This window comes from Lepisosteus platostomus, chromosome 16 (genome assembly GCF_059453375.1).
Source record: "Lepisosteus platostomus isolate fLepPlt1 chromosome 16, fLepPlt1.hap1, whole genome shotgun sequence".
Lineage (NCBI taxonomy): Eukaryota > Metazoa > Chordata > Actinopteri > Semionotiformes > Lepisosteidae > Lepisosteus > Lepisosteus platostomus.
In genome coordinates, this window is record NC_142626.1 from 2,478,877 (window position 1) to 2,491,188 (window position 12,312).

The 12,312-nt window shown below is 62.1% G+C and overlaps 1 protein-coding gene across 7 annotated transcripts in view; it reads right to left on the reverse strand.

Annotated features, from left to right (window-relative positions):
* sptbn2 (spectrin, beta, non-erythrocytic 2) overlaps positions 1–12,312 on the reverse strand; it is a 60,636-nt gene that overhangs the window by 17,536 nt on the left and 30,788 nt on the right. For all 7 annotated transcript variants that reach the window (XM_088609434.1, XM_088609435.1, XM_088609433.1 and 4 more), the window contains 14 exons: positions 11,959–12,117; positions 10,967–11,269; positions 10,237–10,390; positions 9,268–10,138; positions 8,868–9,005; positions 6,618–7,374; positions 6,310–6,512; positions 6,120–6,210; positions 5,798–5,944; positions 5,129–5,392; positions 3,772–3,996; positions 3,032–3,121; positions 1,902–2,177; positions 1,173–1,303 (listed from right to left, as the gene is read on the reverse strand). In XM_088609434.1, the coding sequence (XP_088465560.1) occupies positions 1,173–1,303; positions 1,902–2,177; positions 3,032–3,121; positions 3,772–3,996; positions 5,129–5,392; positions 5,798–5,944; positions 6,120–6,210; positions 6,310–6,512; positions 6,618–7,374; positions 8,868–9,005; positions 9,268–10,138; positions 10,237–10,390; positions 10,967–11,269; positions 11,959–12,117 (3,809 nt within the window). The remainder of the gene's footprint in view (positions 1–1,172; positions 1,304–1,901; positions 2,178–3,031; positions 3,122–3,771; positions 3,997–5,128; positions 5,393–5,797; positions 5,945–6,119; positions 6,211–6,309; positions 6,513–6,617; positions 7,375–8,867; positions 9,006–9,267; positions 10,139–10,236; positions 10,391–10,966; positions 11,270–11,958; positions 12,118–12,312) is intronic.

Below are 12,312 nucleotides of genomic sequence, written 5' to 3' on the forward strand. Positions count from 1 at the left end.
AGAGAGAGAGGAGACAACACAGCACAGGGTGAGAGAGGGGAGAGAGAGAGAGAGGAGACAACACGGCACAGGGTGAGAGAGGGGAGAGAGAGAGAGAGAGGAGACAACACAGCACAGGGTGAGAGAGGAGAGAGGAGACAACACGGCACAGGGTGAGAGAGGAGAGAGAGAGAGAGAGAGGAGACAACACGGCACAGGGTGAGAGAGGGGAGAGAGAGAGAGAGAGGAGACAACACGGCACAGGGTGAGAGAGGAGAGAGGAGACAACACAGCACAGGGTGAGAGAGGGGAGAGAGAGAGGGGTGTACACATGGCACAGGGTGAGAGGGGAGAGAGAGAGAGGAGACAACACAGCACAGGGTGAGAGAGGGGAGAGAGAGAGGGGTGTACACATGGCACAGGGTGAGAGAGAGAGAGGAGAGGGGTGAACACATGGCACAGGGTGAGAGAGAGAGAGGAGAGGGGTGTACACATGGCACAGGGTGAGAGAGAGGAGAGGGGTGTACACATGGCACAGGGTGAGAGAGAGGAGAGGGGTGTACACATGGCACAGGGTGAGAGAGAGGAGAGGGGTGTACACATGGCACAGGGTGAGAGAGGGGAGAGAGGAGAGAGGAGACAACACAGCACAGGGTGAGAGAGAGAGAGGAGAGGGGTGTACACATGGCACAGGGTGAGAGGGGAGAGAGAGAGAGAGGAGACAACAGAGCACAGGGTGAGAGAGGGGAGAGAGAGAGGGGTGTACACATGGCACAGGGTGAGAGAGGGGAGAGAGGAGAGAGGAGACAACACAGCACAGGGTGAGAGAGAGAGAGGAGAGGGGTGTACACATGGCACAGGGTGAGAGAGAGGAGAGGGGTGTACACATGGCACAGGGTGAGAGAGAGGAGAGGGGTGTACACATGGCACAGGGTGAGAGAGGGGAGAGAGAGAGGAGTGAACACAGCACAGGGTGAGAGAGAGCGGAGAGAGAGAGGAGTGAACACAGCACAGGGTGAGAGAGAGAGAGGAGAGAGGTGTACACATGGCACAGGGTGAGAGAGGGGAGAGAGAGAGGAGTGAACACAGCACAGGGTGAGAGAGAGAGAGGAGAGGGGTGAACACCAGAGTATTATCACTGCAATGCGAGAGGAGAGGGTTCACGCAGCCCCTCCTCCTGCCCTGGTGCCCACCTTTCAGGGTGCTCGCCGGTCACCATCTGGCGGCTGCTGTTGGCCAGCTGGTGGATGGTCTGGGCGTAGTCCTCCAGCGCCTGCTCCACTATCTGGTGCTTCTTCACCATGGCCATGGCACTCTGCTCGTCCTGTGGGCCAACAGCACCCGGCGGTCAGCACTGAGCACCGCTGGCCTCAGCACTGAGCACCGCTGCCCACGCTGAGGTCAGCACTGAGCACCGCTGGCCACAGCACTGAGCACCGCTGGCCATGCTTAGGTCAGCACTGAGCACCGCTGGCCTCAGCACTGAGCACCGCTGGCCTCAGCACTGAGCACCGCTGCCCACGCTGAGGTCAGCACTGAGCACCGCTGGCCACAGCACTGAGCACCGCTGGCCACGCCGAGGTCAGCACTGAGCACCGCTGGCCACGCCGAGGTCAGCACTGAACACCGCTGCCCACGCCGGGGTCAGCACTGAACACCGCTGCCCACGCCGGCCTCAGCACTGAACACCACTGCCCACGCCGGCCTCAGCACTGAACACCACTGCCCACGCTGAGGTGAGCACTGAACACCACTGCCCACGCTGAGGTCAGCACTGAACACCGCTGCCCACGCCGGCCTCAGCACTGAACACCGCTGCCCACGCCGGGCTCAGCACTGAACACCGCTGCCCACGCTGAGGTCAGCACCGCTGGTCCCCGTGGCCCGGTCAGCACTGCACGAGAGCCGGCCTGCACCCCCACCTTCGCCTTCTCCTCCGACATCATGTGCAGCTCCTGCTCCCCCATCCAGGCCTCCGCCTCGGCCGCGTCGGCGTAGAACTGCTGGGCGCGGTGGGCCTCGGCCAGACGCTCCCGCCGCCGGTCCGCCTCGGCGATCAGCAGGGCCCAGGACCCCCGCAGCTCCGCCAGCCGGCCCCCCAGGCCCGGCTGGCCCCCCTCCTCCTGCACCATGGCGGCGCCGTGGCCCTGGATGTCGTCGATGCGCGGCTGGTGGCCCTGGATCTCCTTCTGCAGCGTCTGCGCGGGTCACGGCGGAGAGCGTTACAACAACGACAGGGCCACGTGGCTGTATAGCGCCTTTCATCCCACTAGGGGTGTGCCTCCATGATTTATCTTAATATCTTGCATTCATATAGCGCCTTTCATCCCCCAGTGGCTCTGAGGAGCTGGGGGGGTGTGCCTTCAACATTATGTATTACCTCGTATTTATATAGCGCCTTTCATCCCCCAGTGACTCTGAGGAGCTGGAGGGGTGTGCCTCCAACATTTATTATCTATTATCTTGTATTCATATAGCGCCTTTCATCCCCCAGTGGCTCTGAGGAGTTGGAGGGGTGTGCCTTCAACATTATCTATCATCTCGTATTTATATAGCGCCTTTCATTCCCCAGTGGCTCTGAGGAGCTGGGGGGGGGGTGTGCCTTCAACATGATCTATTATCTCGTATTTATATAGCGCCTTTCATCCCCCAGTGGCTCTGAGGAGCTGGAGGGGTGTGCCCTCAACATTATCTATTATCTCATATTTATATAGCGCCTTTCATTCCCCAGTGGCTCTGAGGAGCTGGAGGGGTGTGCCTTCAACATTATCTATCATCTCGTATTTATATAGCGCCTTTCATTCCCCAGTGGCTCTGAGGAGCTGGGGGGGGGTGCCTTCAACATGATCTATTATCTCGTATTTATATAGCGCCTTTCATCCCCCAGTGGCTCTGAGGAGCTGGAGGGGTGTGCCCTCAACATGATCTATTATCTCGTATTTATATAGCGCCTTTCATCCCCCAGTGGCTCTGAGGAGCTGGAGGGGTGTGCCTCCAACATTATCTATTATCTCGTATTTATATAGCGCCTTTCATCCCCCAGTGGCCTCACCTGGTTCTTCTTGATGAGCATCTGGACGGAGGGCAGGTCCTTCCCGTGGTCAGTGGAGGTGGCCAGGGGCATCCTCTCCTTCACCCAGAGCTGGGAGAGAGAGGGAGAGAGAGAGGGGGGGGGGGGGTCACTCACTGAAAGATCACTAAGCTCCGGGAATGTCCATCCTTGCTACTGCTGGGCTCAATAAGCGGGGCTCTGTGCGAAGTCATTCAACACAGTATAGCACAGGGCCAGTCTCCATCAACGCATGAATTGATCCTTAATTGGCTAATTAACCAAGGTGCTGAAGACGATCTTTGCCCGATTCCAAAGGAAAGCCCAAGGTTGTCCCCCTCTGCATCTCGAAGCTCCACTAGCTTTTCCCCGCCCACCCAAACCTTAATTGAGACCGATCTGATCTATTAATCGGGGCGGAGTGGTGGCTCTGTGGCTGGGAGGTTGCCGGTTCGAATCCCACAGCCAGCAGAGGATACTCCGTTGGGGCCCCTGAGCCAGGCCCTTCACCCCCCAGCTGCTCCAGGGTCGCCGTATAAATGGCCGACCCTGCGCTCTGACCCCCAGCTTCTCTCTCCCTGTCTGTGTGTCCCCTGGAGAGCAAGCTGGGGTCTGTGAAAAGACACATCCCTCATGCAAGACATTGTATAGGGCCGATAAAGTGATCTGATCTTCTCTTATGGACAGAGAGGGACACACGCTCGCGCACACACACACACTAGGGGGCGCCGGCGCGCACTCACGATCTCGTCCTCCAGGTCGCGGTTGAACTGGTGAGCCTCCTTGGAGGCGAGCAGCTGCAGCCGGCGCTGCTGCAGGGGCGCCTGCAGCTGGCAGAAGCTCTCCTGCATGCCGCGCTGCCGGCCGTCCACCTCGGCCAGCCCGCCGTCCTCCTGGGACAGCGCCTGCGCCTGGCTCTGCAGGGCCTCCACCTCCTTCTCGCGCACCGACATCTGGTTCTCCAGCATCTGGGGGGGTTATGACGGCCACGGATTGCCTCATTAACCAAGGTGCTCTTGGTTAAAAAAAACCACTTAATACAGAAACATTCCAACGCATTAAAATACACTTAATAAGCAAGATCATGCGGGTCTGTAACCTTTTCCCTTCCCCAACTGCACCATCTTTGCTCAAGGTTGTCCCACTAGCCTTCCCCCCTACCCAAACCTTAAATGACAAATCTGGATGACGCCAGCGCTGGAGGGCTGAAGACGCCTGTCCCCAGGTGTCCAGGACACGCAGCGTCCACGCGGCTCTCTGTGACCGCACACCCCAGGACCGCAGGTACCCCCATGCGGTCAACATGGCCCCGAAGATCATCGGCTGTGCTCTCACCGGGATCAAACAGCTCTATGGGGGCCGCGGCCGTGGTAGAATTCTGGCCATCACAGAGGACAGTCGCCACCCCCCGGGCATGAGCTCTTCACCCCGCTGCCCTCAGGCAAGAGAGCAATAGAGCAGCCGGACACTGACCACCAGATTCTTCAATAGCTCCTACCCACAAGCAGTGAGACTGGCGAACACATTTAGCCACCCCCCTCGGACCACACCTACACCATCACCATCTGCCTCTTTATGATTTCTTATCTATTGCACATCTCCAGGCATTGTTTACACATCTGTATTGTTTACATTCAAACTGTCCACATGTTTACTTGCACATTGTCTATTGTTTGTTTGTACACTGTCTTGATGCACCGTTTGCACTTTGTCTTCTTTTTTACACTGGTTTTACAATCGAGAGACTTTCTGTCAGTAAGAATTCCATTGTACCAGTACCGGTTACATATGGCAATAAAGTTCAAGTTCAAGTTCATCATGATTTCTTATTTATCGCACGTCTCCAGTCATTGTTTACTTGTACACTGTCTGCTGTGTGTTTGTCTATTGTCTTGCTGCACTGTCGGCACTTTGTGTTTTTACACTTGTTTTACAACCGAGAGACTTACTGTGAGAATTCCCTTGTACCAGTACATGCACCGGTTACATATGGCAATAAAGTTCAAGTTCACAGGGGGGCGGCGACGTCTCACTGTAACAGGTGTGCCCCCGATCGCCCCTCGAGAATCCGGCCCCGGACCCCCCCCCCCCTCCCCTCACCTGGTGCTTCTTGAGCAGGATGTTGACGCTGGTCAGGTCCTTGCCGTAGTCGTCGCTCTGAAGCTGCGCGGACAGGTTCTCCAGCCAGGAGCCCAGGGCGGCGCAGCTCTGGGTGAACAGCTCGGCCCGGTTGGCGTCGAACAGGCACTGGGCCTTGGTCTGGGTGGTGCTCTCCAGCTCCTCCCACAGGCGCTGCAGGTCCGCCAGCGTGCGCGCCACCACGGGCTCCTGCTCGGGCTTCTCCCTCACCAGGGCCTTGCCCTCCTGCACGGGGGGGGAGGGAGGCAGCACGGTGTAGGATGAGGACCTTCCCCGCTGCATGACCGAGCCAAAACCATCAAGCGCCAACACGTCACCGCGCTGGTCAGAACTGGGATTCCTCCTCCAGATGATGGGAGAGGCGCCCATCAAACCTAACCTAGCGGGACCTCCGAGAGGGAGCTGGAGTGGCCAGGGTTCGCATCAGCGGGCGGAGAACGTGCAAACTCCCCACAGACTGGCGGCAAAGTCTAGTGCTGACCGCCGAGCTGCCTCGGGCGACAAGAGCCGAGGGCCACGCTTTCATTGGACAGTCCTCATGGACCTTGCTGTCCGATCTCGCCAGCAGCCAGAGCACAGCCCCACCCCCCCTACGCTCCTGGCCAGCAGACCCCCCCCGACCCCCCCTACCTTGTCGATCTTGTCCAGCCAGTCCTTGTTGGATGCCAGCTCTGCTGTGAAGGCCTGGTGCTTCTGCCACTTGCTGTGCAGGTTCCTCGCCTCGTCGTACGACATGTCCTGGGCCGTCAGCATCTTCTCGTTGATCCACAGGGTCAGCTGGGGGGGGGGGGGAGACACGGGAGGACGGCACTGAGATGTCAAGCACAAAACGTTCTCTGGCTCGAGAGAAGGCCTAACGGCGTCAGAAGCCACGAGGGGCCTCGCTGCTGTTCGAGGGCAGGGCTAACCCCTAGCTGACCCCCCCCCCCATGACCCTTGACCTCCACCCTACCTCCTGACTGTCCTGCAGGAAGTGCTGCAGCTCGCGATTGTCCTTCAGCTTCGCCAGGAGCTCGCTAGCGGCCTGCTTATTCTTCTGGTGCCTGGTGGGGGAGAGAGGGAACCAGTTCAGAGCGCGCTCCGAGAGGAAGAGAGAAGGAAAAGAGGAAGAGGAGCGCGCCGGGCAGGAAGGCGGCGCAGACCTTTCCTGGATGGAGTCGGCCTTCTCCTGGATCTTGTCGGCGTTGGCGTTGCCCTCGGCCATGAGCCGCCGCCCGCTGTCCACCACGCCGTGGATCTTCTCCTCGCTGGCCTCCATGGTGGTCAGGAAGTCCTCGTGCTTCCTGATGGCCGCCTCCGCGCCCTGCAGCGTGGAGGGCATCTCCGTGTGGGACAGGACGTACTCCTGGGGAGCCGCAGAGATGGGGGGGGAGAGTTAGCGGGGCTGAAGGTAGGGATCGTTCGCCGGCTCCCCCCCCCACGGTCTCCGCCGGCCCTCGCCCGCTCTCACCTGGTTGTTGAGAAAGCCCTCGGCCTGCATGGCGTCCCTCAGGAAGGTCTGGAAGTCGAAGGCCTGGGCCAGCAGGTTGTGCCGGTTCTCCCACATGCGGCGCAGCTCGTTCCAGCCCGTGTCCAGCGCCTGCAGCCGCTGGCCCAGGAACATGTACTGGGCGTCCGTCTGGCCCCGGGTCACCTCCTCGCCCACCGCCCGCATCTTCTGGTAGTCCTCGCGGTAGTTGTCCACCTCGTTCTTGATGCCCTCGTGCTGGGCCAGCAGCCGCTCGGCCTCGGCCAGCGAGGTGGGGATGTCCTCGGAGGCCACGGCCGTCTGGGTGCGCGACAGCCAGGCCTGGAAGTCGTCCAGGTCCCGGAGGAAGCCCTGCAGCTTGCTGGCCTCCCCCAGGCTCTCTTCCCGCCTCTTCATGGTGCCGTTCAGCTCCTCCCACACCTCCTGGATCTCGGCCAGCCGGGCCTGGATCTGCTCCCCCTGCTCCGGGTGCTCCCGGGCCAGCTTGTGGGCCTCCCCGCGCAGGCCGTCCAGCTTGCCCTGGATGGCCTCCAGGTCGCGCTCCATGCCGGTCAGCTTGCGCTGCAGGGCCATCACCCCGGCCAGGTCGTTGCCCAGCCCCTGGGTGGACTCGATGACCTTGGTCTTCTCCCTCATCCACGTCCGGCTCTCGTTGCACTCCAGGTGGTAGTTCTGGATGTTGAGGGCCGACTCCAGGGCCTGCTTCTTCTGGTCCGCCAGCCTCTGGAACTCGCTCCACCTTGGGAAGGCGGGTGGGGGGGGTCAGTGGGCACGGTTGGAAAGCGCCTGCCTGCTGTGTTACTCTAGGAACGCTCTACATAGGATCAGTGTGACACTGAGCAGGGCAGGATCAGTGTGTACTGGTGTACCAGTCTCCAGAGCGCCGCACTGCAGCTTGTCAGGGGATCAGCACCACTGAGCAGGGCAGGATCAGTGTGTACTGGTGTACCAGTGTCCAGAGCGCCGCACTGCAGCTTGTCAGGGATCAGCGCCACTGAGCAGGGTGGGATCAGTGTGTACTGGTGTACCAGTGTCCAGAGCACTACACTGCAGCTTGTCAGGGGATCAGCACCACTGAGCAGGGCAGGATCAGTGTGTACTGGTGTACCAGTGTCCAGAGCGCCGCACTGCAGCTTGTCAGGGATCAGCGCCACTGAGCAGGGCAGGATCAGTGTGTACTGGTGTACCAGTGTGCAGAGCACTACACTGCAGCTTGTCAGGGGATCAGCACCACTGAGCAGGGCAGGATCAGTGTGTACTGGTGTACCAGTGTCCAGAGCACTGCACTGCAGCTTGTCAGGGGATCAGCACCACTGAGCAGGGCAGGATCAGTGTGTACTGGTGTACCAGTGTTCAGAGCACTGCACTGCAGCTTGTCAGGGGATCAACACCACTGAGCAGGGTGGGATCAGTGTGTACTGGTGTACCAGTGTTCAGAGCGCCGCACTGCAGCTTGTCAGGGGATCAGCACCACTGAGCAGGGCAGGATCAGTGTGTACTGGTGTACCAGTGTCCAGAGCGCCGCACTGCAGCTTGTCAGGGGATCAGCACCACTGAGCAGGGCAGGATCAGTGTGTACTGGTGTACCAGTGTGTAGAGCGCCGCACTGCAGCTTGTCAGGGGATCAGCACCACTGAGCAGGGCAGGATCAGTGTGTACTGGTGTACCAGTGTGCAGAGCACTGCACTGCAGCTTGTCAGGGATCAGCGCCACTGAGCAGGGCAGGATCAGTGTGTACTGGTGTACCAGTGTGCAGAGCACTACACTGCAGCTTGTCAGGGGATCAGCACCACTGAGCAGGGCAGGATCAGTGTGTACTGGTGTACCAGTGTCCAGAGCACTGCACTGCAGCTTGTCAGGGGATCAGCACCACTGAGCAGGGCAGGATCAGTGTGTACTGGTGTACCAGTGTTCAGAGCACTGCACTGCAGCTTGTCAGGGGATCAACACCACTGAGCAGGGTGGGATCAGTGTGTACTGGTGTACCAGTGTCCAGAGCGCCGCACTGCAGCTTGTCAGGGGATCAGCACCACTGAGCAGGGCAGGATCAGTGTGTACTGGTGTACCAGTGTGCAGAGCACTGCACTGCAGCTTGTCAGGGGATCAGTGTGTAGCAGTCTGTGTATGAAGGTGTTGTGCGGTGTGTACCAGTGTGCAGAGCGCTGCACTGCGGCCCGTCAGTGGATCAGTGTGTAGCAGGCCGTGTACGAAGGTGTTGTGCAGAGTGCCCACCTGGTGTTGAGCTGGTCCTGGGTGCTGTGTATCTGCTCCTTGTTGCAGTTGTCCGTGCCCAGGAGCTGCTGCGACACCTGGTTGACGTCGCTGATGCGCGCGCCCAGGTTGTTCATCTCGGGTTCCAGGGTCTCGAACCTGCAGACGCACAGAACCGGGGTGGGGGAGGAGGGGGGGGACACCTTGTTACAGCCTGGCAAGGCCTGGCAGAAGACGAAGGGTGTGTCCAGGGCTGGACAGAGGAACCACTTCCGAGCTGAGCATCTCGACGTCACTGGGACACTGTCCTCGTGGTCTGAACCGCGCTCGTCCCTGCCCACAAAACCTGCAGCGCCCCCTCCACCCCACCCCCCCCTTTCAAACCAACGGCGGGCCGGCGAGAGGAACCACGACCCCTCACCTCTGCTGCACCACCTCCAGGTCCTCCAGCTTCTCCGGGATCTCCATGGCGTGCAGCCACTGCTCCTTCTCGCCCACCCACAGCAGGCAGGCGCCCGCCTCGCTGAACATGCGGTACAGCGCCAGCGCCCCCTCCAGGGCCTGCCGCCGGGCGGCGGCCAGGGCCCCCAGCTCCTCGTAGCGCTGCTCGATGGCGGGCAGCCGGCCCTCCACCTGGGGGGCCCGGGCCCGGGCCGGGGGCAGGGCGAGGGCCTGCTCGTGCAGGGAGTCGATGAGCGGCCGGTGGCTGTGGATCTCGTCCTCCACCTCCCTCTGCTTCCTGGCCAGCGCCTGGGTGGAGAACTCGTCGTGGCCCACCTCCGGGCCGGCCACGCGCCGCAGCGTCTCCAGGATCCAGGCCTCCATGTCGTTGGCGTCGGCCTCGAACTGGTGCAGGGCCACGGCCTCCCGCAGGCGCCGTTCCCGCTGCCCGGCCAGCTCCTCCAGCTGCGCCCACTGCTCCCGGGCCTCCGCCGCCCGCCCGCGCACCTGCGGCGCCCCCGGGTGGCCCTCCCGGATCAGGCCCTCCCCGGCCGCCAGGGTGGCCCCCAGCGGGCCGTAGCGGGCGCCCATCTCGCCCCGGAGGGCCTCGTGCTTGCTGAGCAGCCGCAGGGCGGAGGTCAGGTCGCGGCCGCAGTCCTCCGAGGCCAGGATCTGGCCCTGCTCGCGCATCCAGGCCGCCTCCTCGCCCAGCTCCCACAGGAAGCGCCAGAGCCGCCGGGACTCCTCCAGCTTGGCCCGGCGCTCGGCCGCCAGCCGGCCCAGCTCCTGGTAAGCGCTGCCCAGCAGGGCCACCTTCTCTCGCACCAGCGCGGGGTCGCAGGGCTTGCAGCCTGAGAGACGGGGGGACAGGTTCCGTGAAGGGGGCCGATCCGAGCCGATCAGAACCCCCCCCCCCCACGTCGGACCGGCCCCCCCAGGCGTCACTCACTCTCGTCCTCGGCAGTGAACTTGTCGGCGCCGGCCTGCACGGCCCTCACTCTCTCTGCCTGGGCCGAGATGTCGGCCTCCACCAGGGTGTGGGTCTGCAGCAGGTCCTCCACGTCGTGCAGGTGCCTGCCGCTGTCCTGGGACTGGAGCCGGCCCTGGGGGGGGGGGAGGAGGAGGTGAGGACACGAGGACGCGTCTCGTCTCGCCCCTCTGCCCCTCCGCGAGGACGTTCCCAGGTAGTCTAGGACGCCCGACGCCCCACGATCCTGCCCGCGGTGCCGGAGAGGCACGGTTTTTTGGGCTACAAAGTCGCGCCCCGCGTGATCCTTCATTTCCCGGCTCGCTGCCCACCCAGCCCACCCTCCCCGCTCCTCTCTCACGACGGCGCCTGGCTGGGAGGGGGGGGGGGGGTCTTTTTTCATTGGAGTCACAGGAGGGTCGACCAGCCCCCCAAAAAAGTTCCCTTTCCCGAGAGAGTCCTGGTCTACTCGCCCCCCCACCCCGGAATCGCTGCAACACCATACCCGGAATCAGAATCCGGAATTCCCCCCGGCGACAGGACCCAGGCCCGAACCCGCTCGGGAGCCCCCCACCCTGCCCCCCCCCCACAGGAGGGTCACCCCCCCAAAAAAGTTTCCCGAGAGAGCCCTGGTCTACTCGATCCCCCCCCGGCGGCGACAGGACCCAGGCTCGAACCCGCTCGGGAGCCCCCCACCCCTGCCCCCCCTGACCTTCATGTCGGCCATCCAGTCCATGATGTAGCCCATCTCCTGCAGGACCCTCTGCAGGTCCAGGTGGCGGTGCAGCCGCTCGCGCCGCGCGGCCAGCAGCTCCCGCAGGTACTCCCACAGGCGGCGCACGTTGTCCCGCCGCGCCAGCACCCGCCGCACGTCGTGGTAGCGCTCCGCCTCCAGCTCCTGCGCCACCGCCACCACGGCCGCCACGCGCTCGCCGTAGGCGCCGATGTCCGTCTCGATGGCCTCGTGCTTCCGCGTGGCCGCCTCCACCGCCCCCAGGTCCAGCCCGAAGTTGTCCTGGGAGGAGGAGGAGGAGGAGAGAGGAGGGTGAAACTCCCAGCTGGCAGCCCCCCACTGGAGCTCAGCAGGTGTGAGCCTGGCCAGTACCTGGAGGGGAGACTCCTGGGAGAGCTGAGGCTGCTGCTGGAAGAGGTGTTAGTGGGGCCAGCAGGGGGCGCTCACCCTGGGGTCTGTGTGGGTTCCGATGCCCCAGTATAGTGACGGGGACACTAGACTGTAAACAGGCGCTGTACTTTGGATGAGACGTAAAACCGAGGTCCTGACTCTCTGTGGTCATTAAAAACCCCAGGGTGTTTCTCGAGAAGAGTAGGGGTGTTACCCCGGTGTCCTGGCCAAATTTCCCCCCTGGCCTTTACCCCTCATGGCCTCCTAATAACCCCCCTCTCTGAACTGGCTCCATCACTCTGCTCTGCTCCCCACTGAGAGCTGGGGTGTGGGGAGCGGACTGGCGCCTCATCCAGGTGGGGGTACACACTGCTGGGGGTGGGTGAGGGGATCCCCATGACCTGCTCTGAGTGAAGTGGCCAGGAAAGATCTATGGCAGTGTGAGGATTGCAATAATAATTATAGCACTGACTGTTATCCCCATCCACGGTTAGGGCCAGGAATGAACCACCCCTTTGGGGAAGAGATCTGGAAGAGACCCCCCCCCCCCCAGAAGCAGAGCCCGATCGCTCCCCCAGTACCTGCGAGACGAGCCGCTGGTTCTCGCTCAGCCAGGTTTCCCTCATGGCTGCCTTGCGGTCGAACCGGGCGGCCAGCTGCTCCAGCTTCTCCTGGCGAATCAGCTCGTTGCGCAGGGCCAGCTCCCTCTCGTGCTCCGCCTTCTCCAGACGCTCCCAGGCCTGAGAGCGCAACCCAAGCAGAGGCAGCCAATCACTGGAGAGATCCTGCCCTTCCGCCCGCCTCCCCCCTCTCTCATACAGCCAATCGCCAGGGACCTCAGATCGAACCTCCCGTCCTTCTCTCCCTAACTGCCAATCACAGCAGAGCGGGGAGGCGGTCCCACTGTCGCCCGGGGCCAATCGCTGCCCCGTCAA